The sequence below is a fragment of the Charadrius vociferus genome, unplaced genomic scaffold (genome assembly GCF_000708025.1).
Source record: "Charadrius vociferus isolate BGI_N301 unplaced genomic scaffold, ASM70802v2 scaffold1041, whole genome shotgun sequence".
Lineage (NCBI taxonomy): Eukaryota > Metazoa > Chordata > Aves > Charadriiformes > Charadriidae > Charadrius > Charadrius vociferus.
Genome location: NW_009646843.1, coordinates 1064685 through 1078885, shown reverse-complemented (window position 1 = coordinate 1078885; position 14201 = coordinate 1064685). Strand labels below are relative to the sequence as shown.

The 14201-nt window shown below is 47.7% G+C and overlaps 1 protein-coding gene across 1 annotated transcript; it reads left to right on the top strand.

Annotated features, from left to right (window-relative positions):
• Positions 1 to 3372: 3372 nt before the first annotated feature.
• On the top strand, positions 3373 to 7397 carry LOC104293693 (serine protease inhibitor Kazal-type 6-like). The gene is made up of 4 exons (XM_009893217.1): positions 3373 to 3430; positions 5581 to 5606; positions 6461 to 6573; positions 7352 to 7397. The coding sequence occupies exons 1-4, from the start codon at positions 3373 to 3375 to the stop codon at positions 7395 to 7397; spliced, it is 243 nt and encodes an 80-aa protein (XP_009891519.1).
• The last annotated feature ends 6804 nt before the right edge of the window (positions 7398 to 14201 follow it).

Below are 14201 nucleotides of genomic sequence, written 5' to 3'. Positions count from 1 at the left end.
TCCTCGGTCTCTGCTTTGATTGATCAATAAATGAAATGCAGCCACTCTCTTTGTCACGGACTGGTTTTTGGGTTGTGTTTTTTTTCACGGCAGGGGTAATGGTCTTCAGGCTTTTAGGTACTTATCTGTCAGGCAGGAGAAGTTGTGAAATAAACCACAATAAAGAGCAAAGCGTAACGCCCATCACACACCAGCCCAAGCCCTCATGGGAGTACGTCATTCCATGTCAAACCATCCGAAGAGAAACCAAGCTGCTATAAAATAATGCCACTTTACTAATTCCGGTGTCTTATAGAGTGTAAATGGATTTGTCTTTGTAACAGCAATGAGACTGGAGGAACTGGTCCTTTTAGGGGCCATGGCATGGGGGGATGGCCCTGGGGGAGCATAGAAGGGAAAGGTGGCCATGGTCAGCCCTGGGCAAGGGACAGGTCTGCCAGTGCCTTACAAAAAAGAGGCTTATGGCAAAGGGAGGAGGCTATCTCATTGGGAAGAAAATTAGGAACTGCTGCTTCCTTGAAGGGCGTATCCATCGAGACTGTTGATCAGCAGAAAATTGCAGCAGGCTGGGCAAGGCTGTAATCAGCCTAATGAGGACCCGAGGAGAAACGAGACTGGGCTCAGGCTTTCAGCTTCTTGGTGAAGAGATCTAAAGAGTTGTACCTGGGGTATTTGAGGCAGAGGTGGGACAGCAGACCCTTCAGTAAAAGGCCTTGGATTTTCTAGCCCAAGGAAAGAAGGGCCAGAAGATGTGCTGGTAGCTCCAAGATGGTTACTATCTTGAAAAAAAGGTATGGAGATAACATCTTTGTGGGAGCCTAAAGAGTGCACTGGAGGAGCAATGATATATATGAATGTTCATGATGATGTGCCATCTTTTTGCATGAGTCAAGGAGTTAATATGCAAACAGCACAGACCAAAAGTCCCAAGTGCCACAGCTCACACACTCCCTTCCTCTCCTTTTCTGCACCTCCCATTCTCTTGTTATGTGGCAAAAATATCTGCTGCTAAGGCTGATATTTGGGACAAAATCTCTGACTACCAAGCTTTTTCTTTGGATCTGGTTTCCTGAAGTAGATCATTTCTTCACCAGGAATTTTGTAGGTCCTTCCCCTCGTGCCAGCACAGAGCAGTGCAGTGTCCTAGGAAGGAGGATGGAACTTCTTATTTTCATTTCTTTTTTTTTTTCTTTTCTGTTAGTGCAGGCAATGTAAATCACATCATGCCTTTGTGCCTGCTCTTAAGAAAACACAAACTGGAGAGTCATGAGAGTCCTTGCTGCTTACCTGCATATGTGTGTGTGAAAAATAATTAAGGAGCAGTCTAAGTAGCTAGTGGATGTGAACAGAGACCTGTCAGCCCAGGACCGAGCTCTGCTATAATTTCTTTTTGGCCAAGAGGTTCATAGGGTGGCCACAGACTAGTGGAGTTTTGGCCATAGCAGGAAATAGTATTCAACAGCAAGATCTTACAGTGAGCCTCCTCTGCTGTGGTAGTTTCTGCCTGAGGATGCCAGATACTTGCTTAGGAGCTCAAGAGGCATTGAGGAAGCCCAAAGATGAGCAGCTCACCTACAGGGAAAGGGAGGGCAAATAGTAAGCACTGGATATACAGCTGTATCCTAGATGCCTTGTGAGCCTCTAAGCAAGAATTCTTTAGAAGACAGAAAGGATTGTGTGACATAAGACTAAAGACCGGTCCAGCACAGATAAGTACTTGGCTTGACACCAGCAAGACTCTACCCAGTTACACCCATTAGAGTGCAAAGCAGGGTCCAGGTGCTCTTCTTCTAACCCTGATCTTCAGAGAAGTCAGAGGGACAGAAAAATTTCCTCACCCAGGCCAGCAAATGGTCTGTTTCAGATGTTATAAAGAAGTGGAAAGGGGTAACAACGATAATCACCCGGTTGGTAATTTAGTCTCTTCTTCTCCCCAGCCCAGAAGGGATTGGTCCCTGTGGTACGTTTGCTAAGGCTTTAGCCAGTCGGTTATGTGACAGTAACCGAAACGTTTGGGCAGATAAAGGACTGAGGCATTAAGACTGTGGTCATGAGCAGTGACGTATGAAACTAGAAAAGGCAAACAAGTAGTGCTGCGAGTGGCAGAACTAAGCATGATTTTGAACGGCGCTGCGGCTGACTGACTTGATAACTAAATTATATGAGAGGCTGCGTCGTGAGCTCACCCTTAATAGACATCTCCGAATTCACCTGTCAGTCATGGCTTCTCTGCTGTGTGGGTTTTAAGGTGTCTAGCAAGCTGCAAATTCTAATGCTTTCCCAGATGTAGGGCATTCATAACATTGCTCTTCTGCAATGCATCTCCCTGAGAAGAGGCCGTTAGTAGCATCTTTCCTCTGTTGCTAGAAAAAAAGTATTAAAATATTTTGTTTCGTTGTTTTTTTAAATTTTTTTCACCCCTATGTCAAATGTGGTTGGAACTTGTAGATTCAAAATTTACAGGGGGAATGAATAAACAAGTATATTTATTTATACATGGTGCTCTCATAAGCTTTGTCTCCTTAGGAAAGCATGCTAAAATTTCATTATTCTTATCTGAACAGGTATTTTGCAAATAGTTCAGCTGAACACAAATCCTTGCACAGAGACAGCTGGAAATAGAGCTCAAGTCTCCCAATTTCCCATCAAATTCCCTTCCTTGCCACTTGCTGTGGGAGCGGAGCCCTAACATATGTTTGTGACTGCAAAAAACTGGAAAACATTGACAGCTAGAGTTTAAATAGTTCAGGGAAGAGAGTCAGCAGTCCTATCTGGGACTGTGCACGCAGCTATGAGAGCATGTCACATCGGAGCGCTTCTCCACCCCAACCCAACAAATTTAGAACCATCCTTAAAAATAGCCAGGGAACAACGTATAATTGGTTTCACAGACAACATATTCTCATGCTGTGATTTATTTCGTAACGTCTAGTGAGTGTCATCATGCCGCACTCAAAGCCTTGGAGCTGGCATTCAGCGAGGGCCCAGAGAATGAAAATTACCAGCTTCCCTGATGAATCACCACTTTGAAAATTCACCCTTGTGAGAATCCTGTGACTATTCAGAAAAAAAAAAAAAAAAAAAAAAAAAAAGATATTACAAGCCTGAGTCTACCACTCATATAATTAGCCCTTTCTAGGTTTGATGTGGACAGGGCAGCATTCCTAAAGCACCATAAACATGGCCAGGACCAATAATGGCTTTAGAAATGAAGTGGAGAAGTTCTCACAATTAAGGTGGGGAAGGAGGACAGCTACGGATGGGTGCATAAATACACAGAAAGGCAGGTCTGTGTGTGCACTGTGGACTCCGGTGCTGAGACGACACGTCCCGCACAGATCGCTTGGCTTGGACTAAAGAGCTACCTGCAGCATGAAGGCAACAGGTGCCTTAGTGCTTCTCAGCCTGCTGCTGCTCTCTTTCTTCTCGGGTAAGTGATCTTTTCCCTAGCCTAGGAAAAAAAAAAAAAAACCAAAACAAAACACCCAAACCTTTCCTGACAACAGCAAACTTCGGAGAGCCTTGATCACTGGATGACAGGCTTCAAGATAAAGCTGAGCAAGTAGAAAATATCTGTGGGACTTGCTCACTCATATGACATATTTCCACTCCTCGTGTGCCTCCGCAGCGAATAACACAGCGGAGGTGTCACTGGGAGACAGAGCGAGCAAATTCTTAAGCGGCTCTTTCAGCAAGCGTACCAAAGCAGAGTGTAATTATGAATTTTTGGTGCAAATGTTCACTGGAGAGTTTTGCTGAACCAGTTAGAGAAGAAACTCTCTCACCTCAGGGTCATCAGCTCTTGTTTTGATCCTAAGCATCTTGGTATTGGGTGTTTTCCTTGGAGATGTGGAAATGTAATTAGATGAAAGTTTCAGCTTTCGTTTATGTTGCAGAGAAAAGCTTGAAAATTAAATTCAAATGTCCTCAAGGAGTCAGAACAAAGAGGCAAATTAAGAGGATCCAGCATTTATTTATCTGGAGATTTACACATCTCTCTGGTGATCTGGGGAAGCTGAGTGATGATTTTGGAACATATAGGTCATGTCAGTGTTATCAATTGCTTGTGTCCAGCTGACCCAGCTCTGGCAGGTTTGTGGTGACAGTTACTGAAGAACGTGCAGAACAAGAATTATTTATACTTGTTTTTCTGTGAATAATTTGAATAAAGAATTCACTTGAGAAAACTGCAAGCTGTGCATGGAGAAAAGAGGTGAATTACTTTGTACGCATTATTCATTATGAAATACTCATCTGTCTCTAATTGAGTCTTAATTGGGACTGGGTTCCGTCAGAGTGCTGAAGCTTCCTTCCAAGGCCAGGCAGAATAGCAGCAAACTCTGTGATCTCCTATAAAATAAACAAACGCCAAGAGACATCACCACAAAGTCCTGTGTAGCCGCATGTAATATTTATAAAAACTATTGAATGAGTTATTTTGTAAACAATATGCAGATAGCATTAACAGTGACTTTACAGTTAAGGCAGCCTAGCCTAATGTGGGGACATGATACATACACCAGTGCCAGGGATCAAACACGGATGGGCGATACAGTTGGCAAAGGAAGTAGGGTGGGTTGATTGGTAGTGGTCCAGCTGGCTGGGGGTTGGGTGGGATTTTTAGGGCGGGGGAGGGCAAGTGTAGGACGAGGTTCTCCCATCTCCTGCCCCAGGTTCCCTCCTGCCCAGAGCCACCTGAGCAGCATCACAGCTGGAGATCCCACTGACCCAGAAGGTACAGCCTCCCATCTGAACCTCTGCTGCTGTGTGAGATGCTGGGTAATTGTCCCACAGCGTTGTGACCCAGACTCTGCAAATCTGCATTCAATCCACCCTTGAGTGTCGGGCTCCCCCTTAGAGACATCACAGGGTCGCCCTGTCCCACAGCTCTGACTCAACCTGCATGTCTGCCTGCAGTCTTTGCAGCGAAGAAGTATAAAGAGGATGGACTGATTATCTCCAAGGCCAGAGCCAGTGGTTACAGAGGGTATTTTTGCACTCTTACTGACCGGCACTGCCTGTTCTGCTCTCTATCACCCCGTGATGTCTCTGTACCTCGCCTGGGATGAAGTTGTTCTGGGAGAGTCTCTGGGCTGTGCTGATGGCTGTGGAGCTGATCACGGGGTCTCCTTTTCCTTCTCCACAGTTCACTCTTGTTAGCAGTACCAGCCATTTTCGTTGTTCAGAGGTGCAGGAGCCTAAAAGCCTTAAAAGTCAATATAGCTTTAAAATCTCTGTTGAGCACAGCTCCGGATCCGATATGGCAGCTCGGTTCCCCGGGAGTGGCTGCCTTCCAGGAGATTGGGTTGTGTGTCTGAGGTGCAGTTAGCAGCTGAATGACTGATTACATGGTATTTTAGTAACATTTTTCAAAAAAGCAAAATACTGAAAAGCAATTCAGATAATGTATTTCCTGCCCCCTCCTCCGCCGCGCAGGATGACGGAGTAAGAAAAACCTGGTGTGTGTTTCACCGTGGTTTGCATAAAGGGTTTGGGACTTTAATTCAGGGTCTATCAGAAAATAATGCTGACGTGTAAAATCTCTGTTTGATTTTTGATTGTTTTTTTTTTTTTCCCCAGATGTAGCAGGTCAAGACATTGAAGAGGTTAGTGCAGCTTTCTGCTTACTGTACCTGCATTTTCTAGAGAAATGGGTTTGTAACCGAGATCTTGGTGTGCGGTAAACAGTTTTTAATGTCTGCTGGGAGCAGGTGGGGAGTTCTCTCCAATTTTGGGGAGTTCACTGTTGTACAGGGGATGTTATATGTGGCCACATTAGCAAGTAGACCAGGGAAATAGATGGTTGGTTTAGCAAATGCTTCCCATGATTAGGTGTAGGGTACTTGCACGGGGTTGTGTTTGTATGCAGCACCACGTTTGTCTACTTTGCTCCACTGTCCAATCTTCTCATGAAACAAATGAACTATTGAGAGTGATTTATCCCCCCAAACAAGGTCCATTGCTGCGACCTGTCCAGAGAGAGAAAATACCTGTACATTTCCTGGACAGCACTTTTAATTCCCCATAGACTATGGTTTTCTCCTCCTCCCGCTGGGAAGGCAGAAAGCTCAGCGAGCACCAAGCTGAGCGCACAGTTTGGCAAGCTGTGTGAAGCCATGCAGCAGTGAGCTAACTTGGCGCCAAACGCCTGAAAGAGCATCAGTGCTGACTCTTCTCCTACATGCCTAGGCTAATCCACTTCTGTCTTTGGGAGATCAAGACTTCTCCCAGGTGACTACAGTTTCCCTCCTCAAACACGGGGCAAAAATTCCCCTGAAACATTGCTTCTGCTCGTTTCTGACAGGGCTTTTTCTTTCAGTAAATAGGCGGTGTCATCACTGCCGCTTTAATCCTCTTGTCAGAAAAAGCATTAGTGAACTTATATCCAATCTGGAAAGTGAAAGAAAGAGTATGGGAGTCCTGAAAAGGGATTTTTTTTTTCTTTTTATTCCTTTTGCAGATTTGTAGAGAGTTTGTAAACAGAAGTGTGTACTGCACGAGGGAGTCCAACCCTCACTGCGGCACGGATGGCATCACGTACGGAAACAAGTGCGCCTTCTGCAAGGCAGTGCTGTAAGTGAAAGCAGAGGGCATTGAAGTAACAGTGAGAGTTGGCTCCATTTCCACGCATGTAATGATGTTCTTCACGGAGGGGAGGCCCTGCATCCAGGCTGCTCCTCTTGTACGGACCAGCCCCTGAACTGTGCCAAGTGGAATATTTCCTCCTTGGAACAGAGCCACATCAATGCAAGTTAATTTAAATTCATTTCTAGGCTTTGCACGCTGCTGTTGCCATGCCGAGAGGCAGCACGGGGCCCAGCAGGCAATTGCATCCTGCCTGTACCTTCTGCACGCACTAAATTGATGCACATTTCCCACGATATGCCACAGGCTGCAACTCTCACTGCCCACACTTCTGGGTACTGAGAAGTGTCTGGAGGAATGCAGGAGCTGAGCCGTGCCAAATTGTTCCTGAAAAGTCTGAAGGGACTTTGTGGAACAAGACACAAAATCTCAGAGGAAGAACCTGAGTTTCTCCTTTCCCTGAGCTCTGTCACCTTTTAAAGGAGCTGCAATAGGAGCCAGCAACCCTGGCCTGAACGCGCTCACAAAACATCGGTTTTTCCTTAGCAGTCCTTAACATTTGATGCACACTCAAGGCTGCCATATCCTAAGGGAAATCAGAGGAGAGCAAGGAGAGGAGAAAATGGTTTGATGTTCCCCGTGAGGCACCAGGGCACACTAGCATGAGTCAGGCAAATTGTCCTGTTCGGAGGGATGAGCTCTTTGTCCCACAGTGCTGTGTCTGTCATACTCTGCTTTGTCTAAGTCTGTCTTGCTCCTCTTACAGGAGAAGTGGAGGGAAAATAAGATTGAAGCACCTGGGGAAATGCTGAGTCCTCACTATCACCGAGCAGCAGCAGCTGAGCCCCCGTCACCAATGGCCGCAGATGCCTGCGCACAGCAACGGGAGCAGCTTGCCCTCATCTCCGCTGTCTCTGCTCAATAAAATAAAACTCACCATGATTCTTTGGCTGGATTCCTTTTGCCGTAATACCCAGAAAAGCGCTTTGATACAGCCGTGCTACAGCCCAACGCGTGGCTTCGCTATACTGCGCTATTACATCACCCTCCTCCCGGGAAGCGAGGCGCTCCCTGTGCCGGAGCGGCCATTCCCACGGCTCCCGTGGGCTGTGTCCTCCTGTCCCCAGCAGCTGTAGCTCTTCTGTCCCGTCCTGCCTGACAAATTGGAACACGCTCGCCGGGCAGCCAAGCAGCGCAACCACTCGTGGGCTCCTGCCCAAACCTCCGCGTCCCAGGGGGTGGGTGTCAGCGGGAGCCTTTATTCTTTACCCAGCCTCCATAGACGTGTTCCTTCCTCTCTCGGAGGTTATTGTGGGAGGGTGACAGGAGAGCTGGTGAACAGCGTGACTGCATATGCCTCATCTCCTTTGGAAACCAGAGACAAACAAGCTGAGGCTAGGAAATATTGCTCCATTTAAGCCCGCAACAAGAAGATGGCAGGCGGAGGCTGGTTTTAGGCAGAAGCTGCGAGGCTCTTCTTTCCAAATCAGTCTTTCTTCTTCCTTCTAGGAGAACGCTTTGTCTTGAAAACTGTGAACTCACCAGCATTAGTTTCCTGCTGCCAAGTGGCTTCTCATGCTAATAAAATTATATTTAGAAGAGCACCAGATTGCACAAAGTGTCAATAATTACAAAAAAAACCCCTATTCCCTGGAGGAGAACAACTGTGGGCTCCCTCTCCCCATCCCTAGGATAAACTCTTCCCAAATCATACACAGGCCTTGATTTTCTAGGCACAAGTATTTGTATTTATTTACAATTTTTAGTGCACATAGACCTTATTCCTTTCTTTACTTTTCACACTGCTGCCCTCTCTCTTCTTGATGCTGTCTGGAAAATCCTTCTTTGTGCAAACATGAGAAAATGAATTCTACAGCCTCTCCCCCTTCACTGTGCAAAATTCACACAGGGAAATACTTGTGGCATCCCCTTGTTAAAACATTGGCAGCAGATGAATGGGTTACCAGCTCCTTCATGTTAAACACTTAACTTTCAAAGGGAGCTTTAGATTTTATCATGAGCCTCAGGGATCAACATATTTTGCAAGCACCTAAATGCTGAGCATCTAAACCTCTGGACCTTGTCTGGACAGAGCTTGAGTGTTTGCCTATCACGCCACAATACACGCTTTGAACTCAATTGGGACGCAATGCCTAAACAGAGAGGCCTTAGCAACATGCTCAGCACACCTAACACTGGCTTCTCTTCCTATAATTCACATTTGCAATGCCAATTCTCTCAAATCCTTTGTTGTTTGGTACCTTTACAGGCAGCGTGCAGGTGGCAGCCAGCCAGTGGTTGAACTCTCCGAGCAAAACTCCGCGTTGGTTGGTTTGGAGCTTCTCTCAGATGAGCTGTCTTTGATCCTGATCATTTTCCCATCCCAATTTACCGGATTCTTGCAAAATCTGCCACCCCTTCTTGGAAGCAGACTGATGCTCTCTGTGTCCCAGGTCGTACAGCCAGGGGAAGTGCTCTTGTTTGGTTTCAAATTCCGATGTTACATTAGTAAACTCAACAGCGAGACATCCAGAACATGGACAAGATTGAGGGGAGCAAGAAGCACCTCCTGCACAAAGAGAAGTGGTCACAAATGAAATGTTGGTAAAGTGGGAGGACATTCCTCATCAATCCCCCTGCTTGGAGCAGGATGACCTCTGCATGGCCTGAGTTACCCTCCAATGATCCTATTACATATGTGGCTCTGGACCAGCACCACATTCAGAGGACAGGAGCAAAAAGTCACCATTTTTAAGATGGAAAGTGACAGTTTAATGAGAGAGGGACATCTTTATGCCTGAGATAGCCCTCAGTGACTCCAAAAATCTCACAGCATATTCCAGTATCTAATCCTTTTCGATCTGGAGGTTGAGGTAACAAGGATCAATCACAACAGAACAGAAACTTTCAGTGCAAATAGCAAATAAAAACACTTCTCTACCTTTACAGACCCAGCTACCATCTCCTCCACCTGTGCTGGGGGAGTGGAGAATGGGAGTCATCTCCTTTAAAGACATGATTTTCCCCAGTTGGGGAGACTTCCCAAAACTTCCTCCCCAGGAGAGGCCAAGAGGCAGACCTATGCCGAGCAACAGCTTCTGTCGCGGTCCATCCCTTCAGCTGAGCGGGCTCATCGCTCCAGTTAACCAAGATGGCAGTGATGCTTTGCTGGTGCCGGGTCCATTCACTCTCGGTTTCAGAGCACTGTGCTCGCCTTCCCAGCAGGGCTGGTGGATGCCAGGGACAGGGTAGGAGCGTGGCAGTGGCCACAGCCTGTCCAGACTGAGCTCCCGTCTGTGCCTGGCTGCCTTCCCACACACGTACCAAACCAGAATCCAAACCTTCAGCCACTACTTTTCCTTTGATTTCCGTCTTCCACCTTTTAAGATGTGTTGGGTTTGGGGGATTTTTTTGACAGCTTTGAAAGATGAGTGAGTCATGATGGATTTGAGATCTCTCTTCTATTAGATAACATGAGCACCTTCACAGCTTTTTCTCTCCCTGGAGTGGAAGGGTCCTTACCTACAGGGCAGAGACTGGGATGGGAGCTGCCACAGCATCTCAGCCACTGCCAAGACCTACCCCCTGGAGCAAAAGGAGGTCCCTGTACTCCCCACGTCTGACTAAGTCCCCCTCGGCAGTTAAAATAATGGGAGAATTACATTTGTACATGGTTGCTTTAACTGAAAGGAAGATGTTGCTCACAGCTGAGCACCCTCCTGTGACCAGAGTATGCACATGGCAGAGGGGAAGGATGTATTTCCATCTCACAGCTTCACTCTGCTGGTGATGCAGCTGATACATTATTGTGTCCATGCTCTTGGCCCATTTAACTTGTGTGCTCCACCACTTCCTTCTCCTCCCCCAGCACAGGCACGTGTCACTGTCACAACTCAGTTGAATCCTTTGTCCTACTTTTTTCTCTTTACATTCACAGTGTTTGACAAGGCTTTTCTAGCTGTCACGGGATGATCCTAGGGTGGTGGTGCTGACTGCAGGGTTCCCACAGCCCGGCTGCGGATGAAGCTCTGGACTTGGTGATCATTCTGGTTCACCCTCTTTTCGCTAAGAGAAGGCAGGCTGGACCAGGTTGGAAGGGACTTTGGTCCAACCTCCAGCTCATGGCAGGGTCAAATCTGAGGTCCTATCAGGCTGCTTAGGGCTTTATCCGGTCTAGCATTGAAAACCTCCAAGGGTGGAGAATATACGATCTCCCTGGGCTACCTGTCCCAGGGTTTGACTGTAAAGAAATTTCAGTTTGTATCAGGTTTCAACCTCTTTTGTTTCAACTGACTCATCTCCAAGCCATGCATCAGCGTGAGGAGCCTGGCTTCGTCTGCTCAATAACGTGCTTTTTAACTGGCAGCCTGCTCTTACATCCCCCTGAAACCGCCTTCTCACCAGGCTGAACTTGCCCACCTCCCCCCACCTCTCTCACAGGGTAAATGCTCCAGCCCCCAAATCTCTTGGTGGCTCTCAACTGAACTTTCTCCAGTTTTTTAATGCCTTTCTTGTCTTGGAGGAGAGCCCAAAACTGAAGATGGGAGAGAAGGCTGAGCTATGGGGAAAAGGAAAAGGATTGTTCAGGGAGTAGGTGGGAGAACTGTAGGAGTATTGCAGGGGACTGAAAAGATGTAGATAGTGACAGTTGCAGGGAGCAGCAGGAGGGTGTCAGTGTGTATTGGGTCCTTTAAGGATTAGAGAGCAGCTGAGCCTGTTCTGGGGTGAAATGGCTCCCAGATGCTGGGAATCAGCCAACAGTTCCCCCCATCCCCATCACAATTGAAGGACTTAAATAGGAGCCCAGGGGAAACACTTGGATGGTTTTGCTGATTCTGGAGCAAAGAGAAGGTGAGGGGTTTGCTTTGCAATATGAGGTTTTGTGGGTTTTTTGGTGGTGGGTTTGTTTTTTTGGTTGTGTTGGTTTGGTTTTTTTATTATTTTATTTTTTCCTCCTGAAATAAGTAGTGTGGTTTAGGAGCTTCTGATGGGAGAAGCTGCAGTAATTGTGGCTGGTCTTGGTGTCTTAAAGGCTGCTCTAAAAATGCTGGGGAAGGCGTACAAAAACACGTGTGGGAGACAAGGGTTGCCACAATACGTAAAGGGAGAACGGGGGAGGCATAAGATCTATCTGTATAGAAAGGTGGGTACTGCATAAAGATTTGTTTGTTTTAAAGCTCCAGGATGGTGCTCCAAGGTATCTCTTTGGCTTTCAGAGCCATGGGGCAGTGAGGGGCAGGAGGTTTAATAAGGTCAGCTCCTCGACTCTCTGGAAGAAGAACGGCTTTGGCAGAGCCTCAATCTTGAAATACAGGGTCAAGACTGAGTTTCTGCTGGGTCTGGAAGGATGCCCTGACCAACCTGAGACTGGCCCTAAGCAACAGCTTCGGTGCCTGTAGCAGGGTTGGACCTAGCACCAAACTTGTGGAGTAAAGATTTCCCAGTGATGTGAGAGAACTGGTGGTGCTGTGTAATGTAGTGCTTCCCTTTCTGAGCTAAAATTGCTCAATTAATTGGGAGTGAACCGAAATGTTGGTATGGTGGCAAGGGCTGGCTGTGACACTTCTGGCCTTCTTCCCGAAGAATGTCGTGCCTTCCTTTGGGAGGGTGATTTTTGTGGAGTCACCTGTGATAAAACCATCAGCCGCCTGGGCCCTGCCCTGCAAACGCATCCTCCTGTCATCCTCCGTTTCTAGACGTACCCTTAACCCTTATTCACAGTTACAACCGGCAAGCGGAAACTCCAAATTTGTCTGATGATGATGATGGTGAGCCATTAAAAATGAGCTAGGAGGGGCTGTGGAAAGTCGCCCAGGCGGGGACGGTGCTGCCCCAGCGCATCCCCGCCGGGCGGAGCGGAGCGGGCCGGGCCGGTGCCGCCGCTCCTTCCCGGGCATCGGGCTCCCCCTTGCGACTGCCGGGTGCCGCCGCCGGCTGTCCTGGGGAAGCTGCACCGGCTCCGGTTGGGGATGATGCTCTGATCTTGCTGGACAGGCTGATTTTTGGAGAGGAGCCCTAACGTCCCCTCCTGTGGCAGCCTTTGGGAGCAAGCCAGCTCTGCTAAAAGGAGCAAAATTGTCACCTTGTGGTCCTCGGGCTCTGCAGAGGTGTGACTCAGCCACGGCACTGATGTTACCTGTTGAAGCCTTGCTTAAAGTTAGAGGTGCCGATAGCAGAGCCGTGTGTGTACTGCAGTAAAGTTATTCACCCCCAGAGACTCCCAAGTTCCTACAGTTGCAGCACTCGCCCTCTCTGCAGGATGAATATCTGTATTAACCTATTTTTGCTGAGTCCAACAGCTGTTCTTGCAATGAATTACACTGACAGACGTCTGTACAGGTAGGGCAGGGAGGTACTGGCACTGTGAGCTGTCCTAGTAAATTGTTTCTTTTTGGTGCTTGTGCCTCTGCTCTACATCTCAGCAGCCGTTCTCCCCCTCTCCTGAGGCTGCTGTCAGGCCGGGTTGCACTCAACAAGTTCACTGTGCTCCCACGAGGCCCATCACCTTCAACAAACAGCTCCGGCACAGTCTCAGCGTGTCCCCTTGATATAATAGATAAAAGGGAGCTCTAATCACTGACTTGGCCCGAGACTGCTCAGACTGCTCCCTTCCCCAGGGCATTGCTCACCTCTCCTGCAGACACTGGAGGAAGAAGTTCAGGGTCAGAGAAACGTGGCTGAGATGAGTTGGGCTTTGTACCGGTTAGGATTTGGGGAGAGCTCTTCAGTTATGCGGTTGCTGGATGCAAATATTGAGATTGAGCACCAGTGGTGGGACTCCAGGCGTGACACACTTTCTCCACTTTTCACTGAACCCCACTGAGGCTTGGACTCTGCCGCTGTGAGCTCTTCCCCTCTGGTAATGCTGTGACAAAGAAGAAAGCCGCTGCCTACCCTTGTATCTGAGCAGCCATGGCACAGCACGGCTGCAGAGTTGGTGCAAGTCCCCTCTAATAGGGCCTCAGGGGACCTTCTGCTGCTGAGGGTGTTCTGCTGTTTGCTGTTGTGTCTGGGTGGACTGTCCAGCACCCACTAACACTCTGGGATGGTCCAGGCCTTGGTGTTGTCTGTCCAAGGCCTGGCAGGATGATGATGCTCCTCCTTTTGTGATCAAATTGCAGAGCGGTGGAGGGGGAGAGTGCAGTACCAAGGATGGACACTGGATGCTGCCACAGACCGGGTGGTTTCGTTGGTGGTACCCTGTCTATTCACCGCAGTTCTGCTTTAAGTGCTTCTGGCACCAGGCTGGGATTCTTGCTATGGAGTTTTCTGTAAAGCCCCAGCTCCTGGAGTGTAGTGAATAGGTGAGACCTCACTTTCTACCTTCCTAAAAATATACAGATATATTTATATAGTTTAAGCCCCTCTAATACGAGGTCAAATCATGATTCAAAGAGAAGGCTGAGAAAACTCAAAAGATAGAACAACAAACCTGTTTGGAAAAAAAAAAAAAAAATCACCATGATGTTCTATTGCAGATGTTCTAATGTTTCCAGTGGACTAAATCTTCGGCCCTGTTTTGTTTACAAGTCTGATTAGCCCTCGGTCATGACATGCAAACATTCACCTGGTAGCTCCAGGAGCCTTGGCAATTGTCACAGGTGCAGACAAAAATG

Coding starts and splice junctions, on each gene's coding strand:
- LOC104293693 (XM_009893217.1), top strand. CDS start 3,373: ATGAAGGCAACAGGTGCCTTAGTGCTTCTCAGCCTGCTGCTGCTCTCT. Junction 5,607..6,460: donor CAGGTCAAGACATTGAAGAG/GTTAGTGCAGCT, acceptor TTCCTTTTGCAG/ATTTGTAGAGAGTTTGTAAA. Junction 6,574..7,351: donor GCCTTCTGCAAGGCAGTGCT/GTAAGTGAAAGC, acceptor CTCCTCTTACAG/GAGAAGTGGAGGGAAAATAA.